The 10,051-nt window shown below is 29.3% G+C and overlaps 2 protein-coding genes across 5 annotated transcripts; one reads left to right on the top strand and one right to left on the bottom strand.

Annotated features, from left to right (window-relative positions):
* Nucleotides 1-132: 132 nt before the first annotated feature.
* On the top strand, nucleotides 133-2,550 carry LOC105828949 (cytochrome c oxidase assembly protein COX15 homolog). 4 transcript variants are annotated; one of them, XM_012667547.3, is made up of 6 exons: nucleotides 133-837; nucleotides 928-1,054; nucleotides 1,305-1,437; nucleotides 1,512-1,636; nucleotides 1,847-2,139; nucleotides 2,202-2,550. In XM_012667547.3, exons 1-6 carry the CDS (start codon nucleotides 679-681, stop codon nucleotides 2,454-2,456), a joined length of 1,092 nt encoding a protein of 363 aa, XP_012523001.1. In that variant the 5' UTR covers nucleotides 133-678; the 3' UTR covers nucleotides 2,457-2,550. The 4 variants fall into 4 exon arrangements, with proteins under 4 accessions (XP_012523001.1, XP_012522998.1, XP_012522999.1 ...); XM_012667544.3 differs by having other exon boundaries at nucleotides 133-569; nucleotides 678-837; nucleotides 1,512-2,139; nucleotides 2,202-2,456; XM_012667545.3 differs by having other exon boundaries at nucleotides 133-584; nucleotides 678-837; nucleotides 1,512-2,139; nucleotides 2,202-2,456.
* A 412-nt stretch (nucleotides 2,551-2,962) lies between these two features.
* On the bottom strand, nucleotides 2,963-6,836 carry LOC105828958 (ubiquitin domain-containing protein 1). Its single transcript, XM_012667558.3, has 4 exons — nucleotides 6,645-6,836; nucleotides 5,699-6,058; nucleotides 5,499-5,617; nucleotides 2,963-5,391 (listed from the first exon to the last, which is right to left on the bottom strand). Exons 1-4 carry the CDS (start codon nucleotides 6,724-6,726, stop codon nucleotides 5,230-5,232), a joined length of 723 nt encoding a protein of 240 aa, XP_012523012.1. The 5' UTR covers nucleotides 6,727-6,836; the 3' UTR covers nucleotides 2,963-5,229.
* Between the last annotated feature and the right edge of the window lie 3,215 nt (nucleotides 6,837-10,051).

Here is a 10,051-nt window from a genome sequence, read left to right as displayed (position 1 = left end):
AATGCTGTCTAGAATAAAAACGACGTAGCAATAACATACAAGCCGGCCATCAAAGAAAGGCGACCAAAAACTAATCCCGAATGCCCCAACGCTCATTGTAAGCACGCAATGAATTGGCTCAATGTCTGCTGTAGGCAGTAAACAGTAAAGCAATACGAAGTGGAGACATTTTCTACGACTACTGCTACGGCCTACGACTCTCCATTGTAGATGGCCCTGTACGCTTTGCCTGAATGGTTCATCGTAAAACACACATGTGACATCAGTGTTCTTGTTCAAGCTTGTTCACAGTAGTCACACAATAGAAGTGTCGTTTCCGCATTCTGCCTTTTTATTTATCTTCTCGTTTTTCCAAGATTTATGATAACCACGTGATAAGTGAGACTGGAAGGAAGTGAGAGAATATCAATTTAAGAGGTGGGAGAGAGGACAGCTGTTTCGGAATAGAGTGTGTTCAAGAATTGTCCAGAATAGGGAGATTTCAAAATAAAGAGCTTCTGCTGCACGCGCGGGAGTGGATTAATTTCGAGAGGAGTGTGCTCGTATACAACTGTGCCGGCATCTGCGAGGCATCTAATCTTATCGTATCTTATTTTTGCGTTTCTGGAAATTAACGCCTCACGTACAGGCACTTATTTTTCATTAAGTTTGTCGGATTAATTGTATTTTAATTGCAGCATGTTTAATGTCGTGAGATATCATACGAAAGTATTAGGAGTGTATAACGCTACGAGACACATACTTGGCCGACAGCAACACCTGTTTGTGAGAGCCGACGTCGTGCGATGTAATAATGTTTCCTTAAAGGAATACTGTTCAAAATTTCTATTACAAAAGGTAATAACAAATTCTCCTAAAGGTAGAACACACCCGACAGTGCTGTATGTATAAGCTGATGTTTAATATGCTCATTTTAATAATTAACAGAGACCACTTCAGCGAGTGAACGTCGTAATTCGTAATTATGCCTCAAAACCGAGCAGTAAACGTGACAAAATTGTGGGATCCTGGTTGCTCACTTGTGGTGGCATGGTTTTCGTAGCGGTCGCACTAGGTACCCTAATTTATTTCGTATATTATCACTACATCTGCGCCATAGTGAAGAACATTGTAGAAAAGACGTATGGAAAATAGTATTTCAAATGTAATTATTTCCTTCTTTATAGTCTGGTATAGCAGTACCTATATACAATTTCAATTTATGTAATGTTTAATCATACAATAGACATTAAATAAATGTTAAAACAAATAAAATTGTATTTATGAAATAACAAGATTATTTCTCCTCTCTTCTGTGTACTTAGGTGGTATAACAAGACTTACCGAATCAGGCTTGTCTATGGTCACTTGGAAATTGCTAGGAGAGAAAATGCCCCTCGACGAGACCCAATGGCTCTCTGAATTTGAACGTTACAAACAATTTCCTGAATATAAAATGTAAGAAATAAAGTGAAGAAAAAATAATGTCAAGCCAAGACAAAGATGTATCTATGCTATTAATTTTGCTGTAGCACCAACTACAATATGACATTGGAAGAGTTCAAACGTATCTGGTGGATGGAATATTTGCATAGAATGTGGGGACGTTTAATTGGCGGTGTATTTGTAATTCCAGCGACATACTTTTGGTATAAAGGTATGCTAAAACCTGGAATGAAAACGCGCGTTGTTGTCTTAGGATCGCTAATTGGCTTGCAAGGACTCATGGGATGGTACATGGTTAAATCTGGATTGGAAGATCGTTTTATAGAACCTTCCGACGTTCCGCGGGTGTCGCAGTATCGTTTAGCTGCACATCTCGGATTGGCATTGCTTTTGTATACCGGATTTCTTTATAACGCTTTAGATCATCTGATTCCTGCTGAAAAGCTAACTGCTAATCTGTCTGGTACCGTAATCACAAGTAGTGCACTGAAAGCAGTGAAAAGGTTTAAAAAATTAATTCACTCGACAAAAGGGCTGGTATTTCTCACCGCTCTATCAGGAGCATTTGTAGCTGGAATGGACGCTGGTCTTATTTATAATACTTTCCCAAAAATGGCCGATAAATGGATACCTGATGATATACTTGGTATATCTCCAGTATTAAGAAACTTCACGGAAAATCCAGCTACTGTTCAATTTGATCACAGGATATTGGTAAGCTATATATACAGTTGTTAATTATGTTACATGATTTTATATGTATATTACTTATGCAGGGAATCACTACCATAGCATTGATTACTTGTTTGGGTATTCTGTCTCGTAAACATAGACTTCCTGGTCGAGGAAGAAAGGCTGTAGCCGCGGTACTTTGTGCCGGTTACCTTCAAGTACTTTTAGGTATTTCGACTTTATTATATCATGTTCCTCTAACACTAGCTGCGTCGCATCAATCTGGTAGTCTCATACTTTTAAGTACTATAATTTGGTTGTGTCATGAACTGAGATATTTAGGAAAGTTTGCTAAGTAAATTTGTGAACTAGCACAACTGTAACAACATAATTATAAATTTGTAACATTTTGTACAAAGTAAAGATAAAAAAGATAATTATTCATAAAACATTGCAGTTTTCTTATTTATTTCATATTATTTAAATTACTTATAATTATTTTAATGGAGTAGGATATAAAACTTTCCAATGCTTTCATAACGTTTTTGCGCTTTATTTCACAATATATTGTTATAATAATTAGTAATTAATCTTAGGAATTATTATATACACAACTTTATTTTCTAAACAACATGTATATTATCAAACATGTAACATGAAATAATTATTTTTGTATCATTTTTTGTATAATTATAATTAATTTTACGTTTTCAAAATGTGATATAATTTCAAAAAATATCAGTGCAAAAAGATCATGAAATACATATGTGTAACAATTATTCCAAAACAAAATTGATTAATTCAATATCATTCAATTACTTTGAAATGTGTATGAATTATACCTAAGCGAGAAATAAATCTTTTATGTTATTAGAGATATAATTTATTATTTAACTCAATTCTTCAGAAAATATCTTTACATAGGGCACTTAGTCTATTATGGCCAATTATTTGTTGATTTTAAAATACTTCGCATGCATTGGTCCAATACAGTATTATTAAGTATCATTTTTATCAGGCAGTTAAAATTACATTTCATTATTGTAACAATTTTTATTTACATAAGAGTTATTTTTTTCCTAGTTTGGCGACGTTTGACATCACACTTTTGCTTAATATTAAACTGAGCGCTAGTATTGATAGGCATTTTATTACTTAATATAAAAGAAAGTCTTGTTACAAATGACCAAATTTTATATTGATTATTGTTACATGTAATCTACAAATATAAATGTGATTATAAATTATATAATTTAGAGATCTTATTTATAGTATCTTTAAATTTATTACATTGTTGTGTATTACATACAGCATATCTTTTGATGAGAGAAATGATTACTGCGCTCAATTTTTTACTATACAAGTTATACTTTTGGACATTTTAAAACTGAAATAATTGTACCTGCTAAACCTTATAACATCAATTTGATAAAAAGATTTATTATTATTGTGACTCTTTTGCATTGAACAGTACTTAATAATTAATACTACATATTAATATGTGTGTAAATGCAATTTTATAATTTTTCCATAATTTTCAAATATATTAGTCTCTTCGTCGCCTTTTTGTGAAAAAAAATTTTCACTTTATTGACACACATTTGTAGAAGAAGAAAATTTGATATCATAGCTGGTAAAATTAGATACCAGAACTATTATTAAAATATTAAAATATTAAAATTTTAATGAACTAGTCGAAATTGGGCAGTGCAATTTTTCATACGCACAATTTAAGTGATATATATAAAATACAAGATTATCATGATTAAATCTTATTCAATAATCATTGACTTGTTTGATGCACTCTGTGAGAACTCGTCTCTCTGATATATACAGTACATGCAATATACATATTGCATATATAGTAAACTTAGTGGTTACATAATTCGTAATTTTGTTTATGTGAGATAAATGCAAATTTACCCTTAGTCTTATATCATAATTCTCTTCTAAACAGAATTCAGTTGTCAAAATCTTATTCAACATCTTAACTATACTTACAAAACAATGTTAGGCCTACAAAAATTTAGATTTTTATGAGAGATAAAATGTGAGTACACAATAATTTAAAATTATTTCACTATATAATACGTTAATGTAGGACAATAAGTGTATTAGAAAAGAAATATTAGTGAATATATGGATTAAAAAACAAATTAATTCTTATATTATTTTCTTATGTAAGACTAACTCGTGACAAAAATTACGAAGAAATAAGTCAATAATTGCAAGTAGAACATAGATTGTTAAAGAAGTCTAAGTATATAGTATTTTGCAATGAGTATTATATTTTCTTTTTTCACTATTGTCCATTGAATATAGTTCTGCTTTTCGTATTCGTACATGATGTAATTACATACAATGACACGAACAGATTAAAAAAAATTACCATTTCCCCTCGTTTATAAAAGCAATATTTTATACTTTATATAATATAATATAATATATATTATATATATATATATATATTTTATAAAATATTATCTCACATAATAGCTGTTCTGTTTTAATGTATAATACAATTTAATATGTCACTTTTAGTGAATTTTGCAATCATAATAAAAAAAAAACTTTTGAAAATGTGAAAAAATGCATAAACTCTTACACATTAATTAGAAAATGAATTATAAAAAAAATGTTTATATGTGTATACGTGCGTGTGCGTGCGTGTGTGTGTATGTGTGTGTGTGTATCTTACGTAAATATAAATAAATCATTTCAGTCAATTTTCTTGATGAAAAAATTCATCTTATTGAAAAAACCGATTTTATACAGATATGCTATTTTTGTTCTATTAATAATTTGTCTCTTTTTTGCTTTTATTCTTATATAACTTTTTTTACATTTTTATTGTATATGATAATGTGTATATAAGTAAATATATGATACACAACAAAAAAAAAATTGCACTTAATTCATGGTTTCATTAAGTAAAGAAATTTATATTAATAGGAAATTTTGTTATGTCCAATTTATCCTAAAATGATTTATTATTTGTGACAAATACAAAAAAAGTAAAACCATAATATTCTTTGATATGATTAACAAGTTTTGTTAACAAGCGTAAAAATATACTTATTACTGATTGCTGGTTGAAACATACTTTGTTGTGTGCTTATGCATATTATCAGTTCAGCTAATCCTCCCAGAGCTGTTATCTAACTTCTCTGGATTTACAATTACTTGTATTACGTAACCTGGCTGTACCTTCGCTTCTTCTATATGCATTTTATCGCCAAGCAATTTACCTCCAAAGAACCACCTTTGACGTGAAGGTTCTAAACCTTCTTGACTCTATCAACATTACAATTGACTATTATTGTTTGTTATAAACCATTATTCTACTGTAATATGCATATACATATGCATATACTTAATCAAAATTAATTTTTTATACAAACCTGTAATTTTTTCTTAGCGATAGCAATGGTGTCATTGCTATAAACAGGTAGTTTAACTTCTCCTAAGGTAGTTGACAGTCTAAGTTTTAAAGTTTGTTCTGTTCCTTCATTGACTGGTTCTGTATAGAATTGATACAACAACAATATATAAAGTTGTAAATTATTACATTGCAAGATAAACTCTTTCGTTATTTTATTACCTGAGCAATCAGCAGGTGAGTCTCTTCCACTATCTTCTTTTACGATATTAATTGGATAGGATAAACAATAAATAGGTACTTGATAACGAGTTCCTAACTCGTCGTAACATTCAGTTAAGAAACCATTTGGTACAGAAATATTAGCCCCATCTAATATGGCCTGTGCCAACTGATAATCCTGTGCTTCTGCTGCAGTTGCACCTGCTCTCAGTGCATCCCAAATCTCTTTACGGCCATCAAATGCTGGTGCAGTGTCCCAAAATTCATCTCGCTTACTTCTCAGCTGACCCTCCGTCAGAGGTACATCAGATTTCCATCTGATTACCTCGTGACATAAAAGATGATTTTTTCTTGTATTTCCTAGAAAAATGAGTTATTTCAGTAATCGCACAGAAAAATTAAAAGATTAATCAAAGAAATCAATTTATTAAAACTTTATCAAAATTCTTTTTTGTATAAATGTATATAAAATACATATTTTTACGTATCATGGAATTGTTTTATTTAAATAACACAAAATCTATGTATAATAATAATAATAATAATATAATTCTTTAGTTAGTCCTTATATATTTTATATTTGTATAATATAGATAATATAGATAAGAATATAATTGTTATGTATTATAAAATTAAATAATACGAGCATCTAGTCAAATCTAAATTTTGTAACAAATAAAAAGTTATTGAATTAAAAAATGACAAATAAAAACCAATAGAGCCAATATAATCCACACATGCATTACTATTACATTGATATCATTACGATGATATTACTCGAACCTCATTTTTATAAATACCGAACTTAATTAAGTAGATATGAATGACTGTACACTTAACAGATAACATATACTTCAGATACAAAAGCAAAAATAAAGTTAAAGTGACTTCAAGGTTAGTTGATGTTCAATATATTTTCTACAGAAGATTTCGATGGCAATCTCACCCGAATTAGTTCTGCTCGCATTTTCTGATGTATCATTGATCGAGGCATTTCTTGCCCTTGTTATACCTATGCAGCCTCCCATTCTACACAACCGGAGCAAGTAAACATTTCACTAAAATTTAATAACACCTCGCATGCCATTTTCTTCCATCTTATCCAATCGAACTCCTGCCGTAGCCATATTGCATGCTTTCAAGGAGAAATGGGTTCACATCTCAGTTAACTGAGATTCGAGTCTTTGCTAATTATGGTTCGAATCTCTGTTAAATAAGGTTTGAATCTTTGCTAAGTAAGAAGCGAAGAGGATCAGATCCTCTTTGGTAAGAAGTTTGAATCTGATTGCTAATGGGAGGTTTGTGTCTTCGCTAACTTTGAATCTTTCGATGTCTACGACATCGAAGTTTTCTATTCTCGAAATATCCATCATGTAAATTCCATATAAATATTTCTTAACATATAAATTCTAATAGATATTTCGAAGATAAAAGAATTCAATGCAGTAATGAAAAAAGAACATTACATCCACGTGGATACCCTGCATAAAATGCAGTACGTTTTATTCAAAATTAAGATTTTATCGCGAATTTTGCTTTGCAAAATCTCGGATTGGATCGTGGCCAATTTCAGTGCGATATTGAGAACATTAAAACCATGAAATCTTGTATGCCTCTGAATCCGATAACAATTAGCAGCTAAAGGTTAATATCTACGTATAGACATTCAATCGTTTAAATTTTGACGTTGCTATCTAGATATTAATATCTATAAAACATTTATTTGATACAATAGGTACATTTAGTTTTACAAACGTTCGATGAACATATTATTTTGTTTGGAGCATGATTTTAGATGAGATACAATTAACTTAAAGTACAAAATAATATTGTTTTTATTAATATTTTAAAAAAGATTAGAAAAATGTTTATATTTTATATAAAAATTTTGCATTTATATAGTTTATATTTAGTTTTAGTCAAATCTTTATTGTTGCGCCGCTAGTAATGTAATAACAATAATTCATATATGTTACACGCTACATAACGCGTTACATTATTGTGTTTGGTGGATACGTAATATTTTTGAAGTATTTCAAAATATTTCTGAAATATTTCACTGAAAACGTTGAAAATGATTTTGATGAAATGTTTTAAAAATATTTCTGAATGATTACAATGTTATATTTCAATATTACTTTGCAAAATATCTTTCAGAAAGCTTTCTGAAAGATGTGCTGTGTAGGGTATAATACATAGCGTAGTCTCGCGTTTACTTAATGTGAGTCAATACCGTATCTCTTTATATACACATTTGTATATTAATTTATATATTTATTTAGTTATGTATTTATATATTTATTACATTCTACTTAATTCAACATAAAAAATATATTTTTTGCCTACTTTACATTTTAATAATGTCTATTGATCGATCGTATATAACTTCTATCATTTTTTAATAGAATTCATGGCAATAAAATAAGACAAGGACGCATTTGTTAGCTAAAACAGAAAACAGTTTTATGTTCTTATCTTAAAATATCTTAAAATATAAATATATTATGACATATGTGCACTGAGAGAAGAAAATGCTGGATTCAAATAAATATTTCTTTGAGAGAGAGAGAGAGAGAGAGAGAGAGAGAGAGAGAGAGAGAGAGAGAGAGAGAGAGAGAGAATAGTGCTAATAACATATTTTATAGAAAATTAATAATATTTATTTCAAACAAGTAATATTTTCTAAATTATAAAAAACTATTACTTGTTTTAAATAAATATTATTAATTTTCTATAAAATATGTTATTAACACTATTCAAAGAAATATTTATTTGAATTTAGCATTTTTTTCTCTTAGTGTAAAATGTTTTATACCGTAGCAAAACATTGTAAGAACCCCACGGGCATTTTACCAATTTTCAAATAAAAAGGTTTGTTGCCTCTTAATAACAAAAATTGTATTAATTTTTGTATATATAGAGGAGTTACGTACCACCGGACTTCGTATCTACAAGCAGTAACATAATATGAAGTAATAATATAAAGTTTGACAAAAAATAAACAAAATATAAAAAGCTTGTTAATGCTAAGCAAAAATAATAAGATAAATGGGTCAATATGTCGAGCTAATACCAATTTTCACAATATAATATAATTTATTAAATCAAAAATATATCATTATAAACGCTATTAAAAACAACTATGTTAAAATTGTTAAGCAAATTTCGAAACAATTTTAACACAGTTGTTTTAATAGCGTTTATAATGATATATTTTTGATTTAATAAATTATATTATATTGTGAAAATTGGTATTAGCTCGACATATTGACCTGTTTATCTTATTATTTTTGCTTAAAGTAGTTGAGAAAAAAATATTTATAATCAATTTTTAACCCATATTGTATATATATATGTGTGTGTGTGTGTGCGCGCGCGCGCGCGCGTGTGTGTGTGTAATATATTAATTTTTACATTTGTTACTAAAGTCTGTAAAACAATTATAGTAAATTATGATATTATAGTAAATTATGATATTTCTTACGCAGTGATAAATATGAGATTATAATGATCTGTAATTTCTTGTCCGATAAAATTGGAAAAGAACATGTATGTATACCGTTTGCGCTAGGCCGTAGGGGAAGATGGGGCACATTGTGACAGATTTTGTTTTTCCGCTCTTTCTTTTTGGTGTAAAAGAATATTCAAATTCTTATCAGTTGATTAAGTTCTTCTTTCAACAAGGAACAATTAGTATTTTTTCCAAATTTTAATCTTTGCATACAATTGAGAAATAGTTACTGTTACATAGTACCCCATTTGTCATATACTGCCCCACGTATGAGGTACTATGTGACAGGCATGGGGCAGTATGTGACAGGCCAAAGTTGGGTGTTTTAAGGGGATGCTGGAGTTGTCTGTTTTACCGACAAAAAGATAGTAATTTTTCTTTTGCAATATCTTTTTATTTCTTTTATAGATTTGGAAATCCTTCTCCAGAATAAAAGAATACGCATTGCTACCAGTCTGTGGAGTAGAGTTTCTACCAAAAATGGGAAAAAATTGTTAATTTGCTATCACATCATAACAATGTTTGCTTAATATAAAAGATCTACAGTTTGTACCTAATTACGTAAGTATTTACGCAAGTACTTAAGTACGTGAATACGAAATTTGTATTCACAGATTAGTAGATAAAAACAAACAGTGTCGAGTTTCAAAAATTAGATTTTAGTGCCTAATTGAGACGAAATTGCAAAACGAAAATTTAGGTTATATACGCGTAAAAAGTCGATAAGTAGAACAATAAAAAAAAAAATTTTTTGTTCTCGATATAAAGTCCAATTCACAGATGGATGTTAATATGTGTACTTTAATTCTGGAAAAGATTTTACATTTTTACACATCTTTATC

This window comes from Monomorium pharaonis, chromosome 7 (assembly GCF_013373865.1).
Source record: "Monomorium pharaonis isolate MP-MQ-018 chromosome 7, ASM1337386v2, whole genome shotgun sequence".
Lineage (NCBI taxonomy): Eukaryota > Metazoa > Arthropoda > Insecta > Hymenoptera > Formicidae > Monomorium > Monomorium pharaonis.
The sequence above is the reverse complement of the archived record's forward strand: the minus strand, read 5'-3'. Positions and strand labels throughout refer to the sequence as shown.

Coding starts and splice junctions, on each gene's coding strand:
- LOC105828949 (XM_028191783.2), top strand. CDS start 679: ATGTTTAATGTCGTGAGATATCATACGAAAGTATTAGGAGTGTATAAC. Junction 1,055..1,304: donor TTTCGTAGCGGTCGCACTAG/GTACCCTAATTT, acceptor CTGTGTACTTAG/GTGGTATAACAAGACTTACC. Junction 1,438..1,511: donor CAATTTCCTGAATATAAAAT/GTAAGAAATAAA, acceptor ATTTTGCTGTAG/CACCAACTACAATATGACAT.
- LOC105828958 (XM_012667558.3), bottom strand. CDS start 6,726: ATGGGAGGCTGCATAGGTATAACAAGGGCAAGAAATGCCTCGATCAAT. Junction 6,059..6,644: donor TGCGAGCAGAACTAATTCGG/GTGAGATTGCCA, acceptor TCATTTTTCTAG/GAAATACAAGAAAAAATCAT. Junction 5,392..5,498: donor TCGCTAAGAAAAAATTACAG/GTTTGTATAAAA, acceptor TAATGTTGATAG/AGTCAAGAAGGTTTAGAACC.